This window comes from Anabrus simplex, chromosome 5, assembly GCF_040414725.1.
Source record: "Anabrus simplex isolate iqAnaSimp1 chromosome 5, ASM4041472v1, whole genome shotgun sequence".
In the NCBI taxonomy this organism is placed as follows: Eukaryota; Metazoa; Arthropoda; class Insecta; order Orthoptera; family Tettigoniidae; genus Anabrus; species Anabrus simplex.
The window spans coordinates 241,244,562-241,258,705 of NC_090269.1; the positions used below are offsets into that span (position 1 = coordinate 241,244,562).

The 14,144-nt window shown below is 39.7% G+C and overlaps 1 protein-coding gene across 5 annotated transcripts in view; it reads right to left on the reverse strand.

Annotated features, from left to right (window-relative positions):
* Positions 1-4,906: 4,906 nt before the first annotated feature.
* Positions 4,907-14,144, reverse strand: part of LOC136873942 (transcription activator GAGA) — a 200,828-nt gene continuing 191,590 nt past the window's right edge. For all 5 annotated transcript variants that reach the window (XM_067147315.2, XM_067147317.2, XM_067147314.2 and 2 more), the window contains one exon: positions 4,907-5,535. In XM_067147315.2, coding sequence (XP_067003416.2) covers positions 5,443-5,535 — 93 coding nt within the window. In that variant the 3' untranslated portion in view covers positions 4,907-5,442. The remainder of the gene's footprint in view (positions 5,536-14,144) is intronic.

The following is a 14,144-nucleotide window of genomic DNA, read 5'->3' on the forward strand; positions in this document are numbered from 1 at the left end:
CCTGATCTACATACAGAACAGTAAACAGTGAAAAGAAACAAAGGTGAACAGTAATTGACTATTTTGAAAGGGAAATTATGGGAGGACACTGGAAATAACCTAGAAAGTTTGTCAAGAATCAGGGACAGTTTTCCGGAGTGAAATAAAGTTAAAAAGTAATGAAGAGAAATGTATATTATTTTGGTTAAATCATGACTCACAGGTGGAAGAAATTGTTTGAAAATCTACACTATGCCAATGGGAATTTTTCAGAGAAAGGTCCTCATGAGAATTCACTGAGAGAGCAGTAGTGGTCATGAAATTAAGCTTGAGGACATTGAGAATGGTAAATAAACTGCAGTGTCATAAAGCAACAGGAACAGATGATTTTTAACCCAAGTGGAAAAATACAATGGGAAGCACTGATAAAGGACATTGAGAATGGTAAATAAACTGCAGTGTCATAAAGCAACAGGAACAGATGATTTTTAACCCAAGTGGAAAAATACAATGGGTAAGCACTGATAAAGCGGCTTCATAAGATAAAAAGATTAGCATGGTATTTAGGCAGGATAGGATGAAAACAGTAACTGCATCACTATACAACAACTACTAACAGGATATCTCTCTCATCTGTATAGCAGGCAATGTGTTTACAAGCATTTTAGAAAAGAGAGTATCACAACACCAGAGAATATTGAGGAATTATATAATTAGAACGACTGCAGGTTTCAAAGTAGTTCGAGGCGATAGAAGAGACTATAATCTTCCACCCTTCACTTTGTTTATTAGTTACGTAAATCATTTGCAGAAAGGACTGTCCAACTCCCTAGCTGAATGGTCAGCATACTGGCCTACAGTTCAGATGGCCCCAGGGTTCAATTCCCGCCCGGGTGGAGGATTTTAACTGTGTATACTTAATTCCTCTGACTTGTGGACTGGACATTTATGTTTATTTTGATACACTTCTCTTCTTTTACATACAATACACCACATAACGAAGGCACCACAGAAACACATAAGAGTAAATACATCCCCCTATGTAGGGTTGGTATCAAGAAGGACATCCAGCCATAAAAATGGGCCAAATCCCCATCAACTGCCAAACCCAATAAATTGCAAAAAGGACCAGAAAGAAGGAGACTTAAAGAAAGGATTAGCTGGTTTGGTGGATCAGTGGTAGAATGTCAGACTCAAGTTTGTGGGTTTGCTTTCAGCTGAGGTAGTAATTTAATGAAGGATAGTAAGAAACGTTGGCACTCCATATCACTGTCGTGTATTTTTTTTTTTTTTTTTTTTTTTTTTGCTAATGGCTTTACATCGCACCAACACAGGTAGGTCTTATGGCGGCGACGGGATAGGAAAGGCCTAGGAGTTGGAAGGAAGCGGCCGTGGCCTTAATTAAGTTACAGCCCCAGCATTTTCCTGGTGTAAAAATGGGAAACCATAGAAAACCATCTTCAGGGCTGCCGAACAGTGAGATTTGAACCCACTATCTCCCAGATGCAAGCTCACAGCTGTACGCCCACCGCACGGCCAACTAGCCCAGTCTATGCTAGACAGCAGCACAATGGGCATGTTGAAATTGGAAGGCCTAGGTGGCACCTCTTCAGAAAGTTTGTAACTCGGAAGCTCAGGCCTTAAAATTATTGCTGTTATTATCATGATTATTAACAATATTATTATGGAAAGGGTTAACACGGCAGGGAGGAATAATTGAATGAAAACATAGTAAGCAGTTTGGGCTACGCTGGCAACTTGGTTTTAATGGAAGCCAGTGTTGAAAGCTTCAAATCTAATACTTTGGAGCTTGAAAAGAAATGTAGTGAGTATGATATGAAAATCATTATTTCCAAGACTAAAGCAACGTCAGTTTGACAGAAACATACAAGGTTTAGCTGAATATCATGTAGGATACAAAAAAATGGATCATTTAAAGTACTTAGGACATGTATTCTCCCAAGGTTGTACTATAGTAAGTACAGTATGGAATCAAGATGTATTAAAAGCCAATGAGTGAATCATTGTGATCAACACTATTCTGTAAGGAGGAGTGAGTTTGCAAATTAAACTATTTTTACACTGCCCTGTTTTCAGACAAAATTTGCTGTCAGCTGGTGCAAGCTGAATGAAATCACGGGATGTTATTCTTAAGCTGCAGGTAACAGGCATGGAAGTAGCAAAGTAGCAAGAAAGTAGAATGTTGGCACAAAGAGGTGGGAATAGCAAGAGAGCACTTGCAATGAGGAATGAGAATAACGGATGAAGCTGTGCGTATGAATGGGCTTCGGCGGTGGATCATGTGAGGCAAATGGAGGAGGATAGATTACCTAGGAGATTAATGGACAGACGTGTGGGCAGTGTCTGTCCCTTTCTCCGCTGTGCCCACGTTTGCGACACACAGCGCGCTGCTGCGGCGCGTTAGTGCAACTAACCTTCTGATCCATCTACGTAGAAGTACATGCTTATGATCAGGCAAAAGTTTCTAAAATAGATAGTCAGCATATCTAGAAAGATTGATTTAGCCAAAGCAGCTTGTATTTTAAAAAAAAGCTCCAGGCAAGACCTGATCTACATACAGAACAGTAAACAGTGAAAAGAAACAAAGGTGAACAGTAATTGACTATTTTGAAAGGGAAATTATGGGAGGACACTGGAAATAACCTAGAAAGTTTGTCAAGAATCAGGGACAGTTTTCCGGAGTGAAATAAAGTTAAAAAGTAATGAAGAGAAATGTATATTATTTTGGTTAAATCATGACTCACAGGTGGAAGAAATTGTTTGAAAATCTACACTATGCCAATGGGAATTTTTCAGAGAAAGGTCCTCATGAGAATTCACTGAGAGAGCAGTAGTGGTCATGAAATTAAGCTTGAGGACATTGAGAATGGTAAATAAACTGCAGTGTCATAAAGCAACAGGAACAGATGATTTTTAACCCAAGTGGAAAAATACAATGGGAAGCACTGATAAAGGACATTGAGAATGGTAAATAAACTGCAGTGTCATAAAGCAACAGGAACAGATGATTTTTAACCCAAGTGGAAAAATACAATGGGTAAGCACTGATAAAGCGGCTTCATAAGATAAAAAGATTAGCATGGTATTTAGGCAGGATAGGATGAAAACAGTAACTGCATCACTATACAACAACTACTAACAGGATATCTCTCTCATCTGTATAGCAGGCAATGTGTTTACAAGCATTTTAGAAAAGAGAGTATCACAACACCAGAGAATATTGAGGAATTATATAATTAGAACGACTGCAGGTTTCAAAGTAGTTCGAGGCGATAGAAGAGACTATAATCTTCCACCCTTCACTTTGTTTATTAGTTACGTAAATCATTTGCAGAAAGGACTGTCCAACTCCCTAGCTGAATGGTCAGCATACTGGCCTTCAGTTCAGATGGCCCCAGGGTTCAATTCCCGCCCGGGTGGAGGATTTTAACTGTGTATACTTAATTCCTCTGACTTGTGGACTGGACATTTATGTTTATTTTGATACACTTCTCTTCTTTTACATACAATACACCACATAACGAAGGCACCACAGAAACACATAAGAGTAAATACATCCCCCTATGTAGGGTTGGTATCAAGAAGGACATCCAGCCATAAAAATGGGCCAAATCCCCATCAACTGCCAAACCCAATAAATTGCAAAAAGGACCAGAAAGAAGGAGACTTAAAGAAAGGATTAGCTGCTTTGGTGGATCAGTGGTAGAATGTCAGACTCAAGTTTGTGGGTTTGCTTTCAGCTGAGGTAGTAATTTAATGAAGGATAGTAAGAAACGTTGGCACTCCATATCACTGTCGTGTATTTTTTTTTTTTTTTTTTTTGCTAATGGCTTTAAATCGCACCAACACAGGTAGGTCTTATGGCGGCGACGGGATAGGAAAGGCCTAGGAGTTGGAAGGAAGCGGCCGTGGCCTTAATTAAGTTACAGCCCCAGCATTTTCCTGGTGTAAAAATGGGAAACCATAGAAAACCATCTTCAGGGCTGCCGAACAGTGAGATTTGAACCCACTATCTCCCAGATGCAAGCTCACAGCTGTACGCCCACCGCACGGCCAACTAGCCCAGTCTATGCTAGACAGCAGCACAATGGGCATGTTGAAATTGGAAGGCCTAGGTGGCACCTCTTCAGAAAGTTTGTAACTCGGAAGCTCAGGCCTTAAAATTATTGCTGTTATTATCATGATTATTAACAATATTATTATGGAAAGGGTTAACACGGCAGGGAGGAATAATTGAATGAAAACATAGTAAGCAGTTTGGGCTACGCTGGCAACTTGGTTTTAATGGAAGCCAGTGTTGAAAGCTTCAAATCTAATACTTTGGAGCTTGAAAAGAAATGTAGTGAGTATGATATGAAAATCATTATTTCCAAGACTAAAGCAACGTCAGTTTGACAGAAACATACAAGGTTTAGCTGAATATCATGTAGGATACAAAAAAATGGATCATTTAAAGTACTTAGGACATGTATTCTCCCAAGGTTGTACTATAGTAAGTACAGTATGGAATCAAGATGTATTAAAAGCCAATGAGTGAATCATTGTGATCAACACTATTCTGTAAGGAGGAGTGAGTTTGCAAATTAAACTATTTTTACACTGCCCTGTTTTCAGACAAAATTTGCTGTCAGCTGGTGCAAGCTGAATGAAATCACGGGATGTTATTCTTAAGCTGCAGGTAACAGGCATGGAAGTAGCAAAGTAGCAAGAAAGTAGAATGTTGGCACAAAGAGGTGGGAATAGCAAGAGAGCACTTGCAATGAGGAATGAGCATAAGGGATGAAGCTGTGCGTATGAATGGGCTTCGGCGGTGGATCATGTGAGGCAAATGGAGGAGGATAGATTACCTAGGAGATTAATGGACTTAATCATATAGCAGAGGAAGAACAAAGAGATAATGGTTAGATTCTTGTTTTAATGATTTCAAGAAAAGAGGTCCAGTATGTCAGTCTTTTTGTTTTAATCTTACTGTTCTGTTAATTTAAAATTATATAACTGCCCAAAAGTCAATTTAATTTTGCTGTAGTAATTATCAGATAATCAAATCATCAGACACCAAGATTTAGACTTTCTTATTTTCCTTTTCCTTTCAGAATGAGGATGCCACAGAATTGGCAAGGATAAGAGACGATGGGATTAGAAATGTGGGGTCATTTTACATTAAACACAAATGAGCATGTATGGAAAAAAAAAAGGTTGAAAGCATCAGGAGAAATCACATGCCAATCGGTCAATTGCATTGTCCACACTTATTTTTTACAGATGTAAGGTTAGCATTTTATCCATTAAAAGTAAAATATACTCTTATAAATATGACATAAGTCAAAAGAGTGAACAATATTTGTGTTTATAAGAAAGGAAATCATATAGTTCAGAGAGTTTATAATAACTTATGTACACAGCAGATCTGATTTGATACAGAATTTTCACACCAAATAACAACTAGGTGCCTAATCTTGTGTCAGTTGAATTATCTACCTTGCAATGAATGACAGTTTGTTTTTCAGTTCCTTCATCGGTTGTAGTCACAGTTTGCTGTAATGAAAGAAATATTGATATAATTTTCTGTCACTAATGAAATTACTATAATCACATGAAAATGTAAACACAATCATCTATTGCTTTTGAAAAAGGGCAGATGAGACCAATAAAAACCGCAGTGCCAATTGGCCAAAATAAATGGTTTGTATATCTGACTAGAGGGCAAGGGGATCAGGGTTAAGACTTGAGGGCAAACTCATTTTTAAAATTTGCTTCAGGCTGAAATTTGTTTAATGTAATCAATTCTGTACAGCAGTTTCCAAATATACACTGCTGTTTGTAGAAAGTGAAACACTCAGAAGCAATGGTCCGAAACACGCCAAATTCAGAGGATGTGTAGAACAGTGGAACCATAATAAGTGATTTAAAATGCAGAGAGATAGCATGCACATAGGCCCAGCAGTGCCCTTCTGTGTGTGACCGGCCAGGGCAGTGTTACGCAACGCTCAGTCAGTGCGGAGCCGTCATACGAAGTGGAAACATGTACCTAAATGCTGCTATGCCTCACCAACATCACAGGAGGGAATATCAGCAAGTGAGTGTGTTTGAACGGGGCAGAATGATAGGGCTCCGGGAGATGGATCTGTTGTTCCGTGACATTGCGGCTCGTATAGGGTACGCTGCTTCAAGAGTGAGGCACATATGGAACCAGTGGAGAGAAGAGGGCCGTACACAGCGCCGACAGGGTACTGGACGACACAATGTGACCACAGCGCAAGATGACCGCCATCTTGTCCGTTTGGCCGTAACAGACAGAACAGTTTTGTCCACGGTGTTGGCTGGACGGGTGTGGGGATGTCTCCATTGATGGTTCGATGTCATCTTCTGAGGGCCGGACTGGTGGCACTCATGCCAATGTGCCGGCTTCCATTGACCAGCAACCACCAACGCCGTAGACTGCAATAGGCACGTGAACACCGACACTGGCATGCTGAGTGACAAAATGTAGTTTTTTCGGGCGAGTCCCACTTCAATGTGTCCTACAGTGATGGCCGCATATGTGTTAGACATCACCGTGGTGAACACCATCGGGCAGACTGTATTGTTGAGCGGCATAGCGCACAAATGCCAAGTGTGATGGTTTGGGGCGCAATTGCCTATAACATGCGATCTCGCCTCCTATGTCTTGAGGGCAATCTGAACAGCTACCGCTACATCAGGGAGGTTTTACAGCCCAAGGCACTGCCCCTGCTGCAAGCCGTTCCAGACGCCACATTCCAGCAGGAAAATGCCCGGCTGCATGTGGCGAGGAACGTGCAAGCCTTCTTCGAAGAATGACGGATACCACGACTTCCCTGGCCTGCCCGTTTGTCGGATATGTCACCCATTGAACATGTCTGGGATATGGTCGGTTGACACCTTGTTCGTTCAGGTCCTCCTGCAGCCACTGTTGATGATTTATGGACGAGCCTACAAACCGCGTGGCAGAGTATTCCCCAGCAGCATATTCAGGCGCTCTTTGATTCGATGCCATGACGTCTAGTGGCTCTGATTGCAGCGCGTGGTGGCGCTACACCGTACTGAATTTCCATGGTCACTGTGCATGTACAGTTCTGTAATTGTAATCATTTGTGTCTTGTCATGTCCCTAATATGTGGAATAAATTGCATTGTGATCATAGCTCTCGGTCTTGGTGTTTCACTTTCTACAAACAGCAGTGTATTAGTAGTTTTATCCCTAAAAATAACAATCACTATATTCATATATAGGTAGAAACAGAAAGTAATGCATAAAGAATACATCAAGGAAAGTACATTGGATTTTATATTTGCAGACAATACATAGATGCAGATTACAAGGCTAGTAGCTAACGAGAATTTACCAGGTGAATTCTTGTAGGGTGGCAGTCTGAGCGTATCACAAGATTTCTACCAGTGTAGTGTTCCCAAGTGAGTGTTAGTGAAGTGATTAGTGAACACTAAAGGGAAAAATTAGGTTAAATAATAATGCTGTGCAAGGTCAAGCAAGTGATAAATGGAAGCCATAGTCAAGACGGCCAAGCAGGAAGCGCTGCACAGCAAGGAGACATTAAACACACTTGCCAACCTTATCCAGGACCAGGCGACAAGGACAGTTGTAGAAAAACTAAAGGAGACTATTAACACGTTCAGTGAGGATCATGTCCGAGCATGTGACTCAAGTGCTAGAAAATGTGAATCACAGGTTCCCCGCATGGTAAGAATCTCCTCGTCATCCAGCACGTCCTGCAAGTCCAATCTACTAGCAGGTTCATCGATAGCCAGATTTGCGCATGTGTATTCTGTTTCCCGTATATTTCCTCTCTTCAGTTTTCGTCATACGTCATCATTCCTTTTGGGATCCCTGAGCAGCAAAACAACTTCAATGCAAGGTAAGATGCAGCATTTTCTGTTTATTATTCTTATTTAAAGAGAATTCCTAAAGATTCTGCTTTTGTAATAAATAAATTCCAGTACTGCAAATGAGTTCAGTAAAAGAACTGAATTTGTAATTGTCATATATTCCTGCATCAGACTTTAGCTATGAATAACAAGACGGAACAAGATACAATATAATAATTTAAAAAGCTGCAGACTTTGCAACGAAAAGTACAAAATCAGGAAGGACTGTATTTTTGGCTGTTCATCATGCCTGGGCTTTCTGAGTTTCTGCCTAACACCTTGCTTTGGGAAATAAAATGGGTATAAGTAATGATTTTAGAACAAATTTTATTTCTAGATTTCTTCATTTATAGTTTTACATTATTGAAGTTACCTCTGTTCACTAAAGAAAGACGAATTGTTGTTACATTGATTTAACACTTATTAGCTATAGGGCTTCATCTTTGTTGTTGTTATATGGATCACTTGCATTGGCCAAAGGGTTTCTTGTTTGTTAAATGCTGTAAATGAGAGGGGTGAATATGAATATAGTTATCTTTGCAATCATACTTTGTCCATTTGTTTGTTATCCATGGTAAATAATGCACCAGGAACATGAGTAGGATAAGTCCATAAGTTTGGTAGAACTCATCTTACTGATGTTCAAAACTCTGATTATTAAAACCTTTAACCCATTCACTGCCAAACCCGTATATACGTTATTGAACGTCGTGCCTCGCCTGCCAAACGCGTATATATATGTTTTCGTGCACTGTGTACTTCACTGATCTCACAAATGAACGCGATATAGTGTCATGCTTTGAGATTCCGTGAAAATGCTCAAGGAAGTTCTTTACAGCAGATATACCACTCCATTTCACATGTTTTGAAAACGAACTGGTGTTATTTCAACTTCGTTGGCTAACGTGTAGCCATCATGGCGTCTTGAAGTATACATTCATCTCTTGTTGACAAAGAAATTGAATGTTTCCTCATAAATAGTGATTCTGGAGAGCTATATTTTAATAATGAAGATGGAGAATATTTAAGTGGAGATAATGAACTACAAGAAAGTGTGAGACAAGGTAGTAATGATGAAGCTCATGCAGAACTGTCACGCCCTCCTCAGATAAGTACTTTTTTCCCCAAATGTAAATGATTTTGATAATACCTGTTCTTGGATCAACAATTTTACATTACATTTCAGTAACAGTATAATCAAGCAAAGTAGCCGCACGTATTAACATGCTACGGCTATGGAGCCAAGCTCTGCATTCGGCAGGCAAGTGGGTTCGAAGAACCCCACCGTCAGCTGTCCTGAGAGTTTTTTTTGTGGTTTCCCTTTTGCACTCCCAAGCAAATGCCGGGACAGTTCCTATTCATAAGCCACGGCCAATTCCTTCGACTTCTTTACCCAGTTTCATTCACCATCATTCATTTCATATTCATTATCTTCTCAACTGAGGTTTGCATCAGGAAGGGCATCCGGCTGTAAAAATCATCATCATCATCATCATCATCATCATCATCACCATCACCATCATCATCATCATCATCATCATCATCATCATCATCATTTCCCTTTATCCAGCTGTAGCCGGGTAGGGGCAAATATGGTTCCTCTCCACTTTCTTCGGTCTTTCCACCACTCCTCCTCCAACACTGTGTCCCAGTCCAGGTTTCTTTCTATAATGCTGCGTTGGATGGTATCCTTCCATCTCAATCTTGGTCGTCCACGGCCTCTCCTTCCTTGGATTTGCATTTCCATCACCTTTTTTTTCTTTCGTCGCTCATTCACTTTATGTGCCCAAACCATCTTAGTCGGCTCTTCTCTATTCTATCATTCATTTTTTCCACTCCAATTTCTTCCCGGATTTTCTCATTCCTTATTTTGTCTCTTCTACTCTTCTGTATCATACTCCTCAAGAATTTCATTTCGGCTGCCTTCTTTGTCATTGTCCAAGTTTCTGCTCCGTAAGTTGTTATGGGTACGTAATACATCTTGTACATAGTATCCTTTGCTTCCATTGGCACATTTTTGTCCCATAACATATTTCTTACACTATGATAGAAACAACTTCCACCTTGAATCCTTTAACTAATCTCAGCATCCAGTCGAGCATTCTCCATTAATTAACTCCCCAGGTATTTAAACGTTTCCACTACTTCCAGGGGCTTGTCTGTAAGTCTAATCTGACCTTTCCCTTCTTTCTCCCCTCTAGTCATAACAAGAGTTTTACTCTTTTCTACACTTATTTTCAATCCACATTCTTCAATCTTCCCATTCACCACATTCAACTGTTCTTGAACCTTCCTGTCGTCTTCTCCCCAAATCACAATATCATCTGCAAATAACATCATGTTCATTTCTCTTCCTCCATATGCTGCTTTTGCTGTTCTCATGATGTCATCCATCACTATTGTAAACAGGATTGGTGATAGAACACTTCCCTGTCTCAGCCCACTAGTTATTTTGAACCAACTTGTCCTGCCAACTTGTGTTTGCACACAACTACAACATTCCTTATACAATGCCATGATCATTTTTATTAATCCCTGTCCAATTCCTTTTTGCACCAGACTGTCCCAAACTTTCGTCCTAGGGACACTGTCATATGCCTTTTCAATATCAATGAATGTCATCACCATATCATTCCCGTACTCCCAATGCTTATCCATTAGTTGTCTCATAATGAAAATGGGCTCTATTGTTGACCTTCCACTTCTGAAACCAAACTGATTTTCCTGTATCTGATTCTCAACCCTCAACCTTATTCTACTTTCCAGTATCCTTTCCATTATCTTAGCAACATGGGATATTAGAGTAATTCCCCTGTAGTTCTTCAAAACTTTCTTATCACCTTTCTTGAAAATTGGGATGATTATTCCTTTTTGCCAATCCTCAGGGACCTCCTTATTGTCCCAGACATTCCTGAGAACCCGATATGTCCACTGCAGGCCTACAGCTCCAGCTGCCTTTATCATCTCCACTGAAATTTCATCTATTCCAGCAGTTTTTCCATTCTTCATCTTTCTTACTGCCATTTCAATTTCATTCATTGTAATTTCTTTATCCATTTCTTCGTCAACTAATTGCCTTTCCTGGTCGTCCATTGAATGACTGTCATCCGTTCTTATGTTCAGCAGCTTCTGAAAATACTCTCTCCATCTATTTCTTATTTCTTCTGGCTTTGTTAAAATTATGCCACCTTCATCCTTCACAAATCTGGTGTTTACTTGATCTCTCTTTTTGTGTAAAATATAATATCACTTCATCTCCGACCCCATATTGGACTGCGGGGCTAAGAGAACGATATGCATTCCATTAAGAGTATCGGTAAAAAGGTATCTGTAAAAGTGCTTCTTCCTTAAAAAAAATTTCCGTTTTTTTTCCTATTTGTTTTACGTCGCATCGACACAGATAGGTCTTATAGTGACGATGGGATAGGAAAGGCCTAGGAATTGGAAGGAAGCGGCCGTGGCCTTAATTAAGGTACAGCCCCAGCATTTGCCTGATGTGAAAACGGGAAACCACGGAAAACCATCTTCAGGGCTGCCGACAGTGGGGCTTGAACCCACTATCTTCCAATTACTGGATACTGGCCGCACTTAAGCGACTGCAACTATCGAGCTCGGTTTCCTTATTTAAAAAAAAAACAAAAAGCCCAGAGGGCTCGCCTGGTCATCAAAACTCGGCAGTAAAAATGTTAAGAGTTCCCCGCAAATATTTTGTGTTCAGGTTGGTGGGTAACAATCCTCTACTAATACACAAAGAACATGTTAACTTCACTATGAGTTTGATTGAAGAACTTTGTCCTCTTGAATTTCTACTTTATATTATGATTTTTCGCTCAAGCTTATTCATCTAGTAATGTCCTTCCATACCATCTCTCCACTGACAGCTTGAAACATACCACATAAACCAATATAATTGGTCCATTATTGGACATTATAAATTTTCCAGCTAACTCATTCCTGTTGCCAGAGTTTCACCCCATTGTGCCAATTTGGGCTCATCAGTTGGTAATTTAGCACACCTACCAAGACGCCTGGCTAGTTACCAAATTATGAGCATAAATTGGCACACTGGGGTGAAACGCTGGCAACAGGAATGAGTTAGTTGGAAAATTTACAATGTCCAATAATGGAACAATTATACTGGTATTATAAATTTATTCAGGACAAATATTTCAGGTTCCCTACGGGAATTGATTTCTGTAACATACCACAGTCGAGCATTTCGTCTCCTTACTCCGAAGTCTTCCCAGGCCAAAGATTTCAATATTTTCGTGATACTACTCATACCTGCCAACTTTTACAAATCAAAAGTAGAAAGTTTTTTAAAATTCTTGGATTTCATTGTGTTTATTGCGCCACGATCTCGATGAAAAAAGGACAACATAAAAGGCATCCATATCTATAGTTACAAGGTGAATTGACCATTCAATTTAAAATCTTATACTAAGAAAACATAAAAATGGTTACAAGAAAATGTAGCAAACATGGAACAAAATGCATAATAGTTTCCTTCACTTTTAAGAAGAAAATTCAAAATTCAATTTTACAGGTACATCTCTCAACACATGGAGATAATGTGCGTTATGCTTTGTGGCCACAATGTGAAGAGAAAATACCAGAACTGTCACCGACACAACTGTCTGAAATACATTCAACCCATTAAAATTATGTCCGGCTCTATGGCTAAATGGTTAGCGTGCTGGCCTTTGGTCACAGGGGTCCCCGGTTCGATTCCCGGCCAGGTCGGAGATTTTAACCTTAAAATGGTTAATTCCCCTGGCTTTGGGACTGGGTGTTTGTTGCTGTCCCCAACATCCCAGCAACTCACACACCTCACAAAACACTATCCTCCACCACAATAACATGCAGTTAACTATAGTAATTGCCATGTAAGGAAATACCCCAGAAAGTAAATATCGCCGCCCGATGCTCTTCTTTTCTCTTTTTTGTAATGGCTGATCACTGCTGCCAACCTGCCTGGTTACATATTAAAATCATCAGACATAACCATAACAAACTAACCTCAATGTAAACACCGATAATGAATGTTTCCCTACCCTAGTAAATGATAAAAGATAAGATGAAATAAATCAAGATAATTATGAATATCTCCTCAATGAGGAATTAAGGAAATAAACACACTTTCTCACTTAAATTATCCGTCTTTATTTTGATATACAGTAGGCGTACTATAACCATATTCTTGAAAAGAGGGGCGTGTTAAACGATGCAATTTATTTAATAAGTCTTTGCAGTGTGATTTTCGAAAGTTCCAGACATCCAATGACTTCCCTTTCTTTTGCGCGAATATTTCCTTCTCTCTTCAATACCGGTAACCAGTAAGGAGAGAGATTATTGGGCATATTTTCAGCCTGCAGGCTGGTTATATCTTCAAGCTTATCAGGAAACATATAGGAATACTAATGTGCCAAGCTCCGTGAACGGAATTTAGGTCAGCTTTCAAGTTCACTGCGGATTTGAAAATAATAATGTTATAAGTTATACTGCCAAAATTTCGTCCCGCAAGAGTTATTTCATGTACCGGTAGATCTAGACATGAGACTGACATATTTGAGCACTTTAATCATTTCACACAAACAATGTTATTAAATGCATTATCCGAACATGCCACAATCCTACTTACCTGGTATTAGCCAAATAGATTTACAATCCCACAGAAAAAGAAAATATGCTTTAAATATTCTCGCAAATGTATCACTAGTGACTTTAACGGCAATGCGGTGGCAACACGCAATTCACACTAGAACAGTGATTGAACGTTGCCAACGTGCCAGATCAACGGTTAATGTAAGACGTCGTATCGGCAAGTAGGGTCCCTAAACTGTATGGTTACTGACACTGAAAAAGACCCAACAGCAAGAAAAGTAACTATAAATCAATATCTTAATATTACAGGGGAGAAAGGGTAAGGTTGCACCCTTAGGGTACGTCATTACACGGAGAGGACTATACACATGACAGAAGCCGCCCACCCTCATTGGAGTGTCTGACTTCCAAGGTTTGCACCATCTAGAAACAGCCACACAAAATTATACATTAAAATTATGAGCTAAGAATGAACACAAATGCACTGAAATATGCAAAACTACCACATACAAAACAGATCAATAGGTTTCATATATTAACACGCGACTTCGACAGGGGAAAAGCAAAGAACTGCAAAAAAAATAAGACAACCACACGTGGCCTAGAACTCCAACGAAACTACGCACAGAAATGATGTTA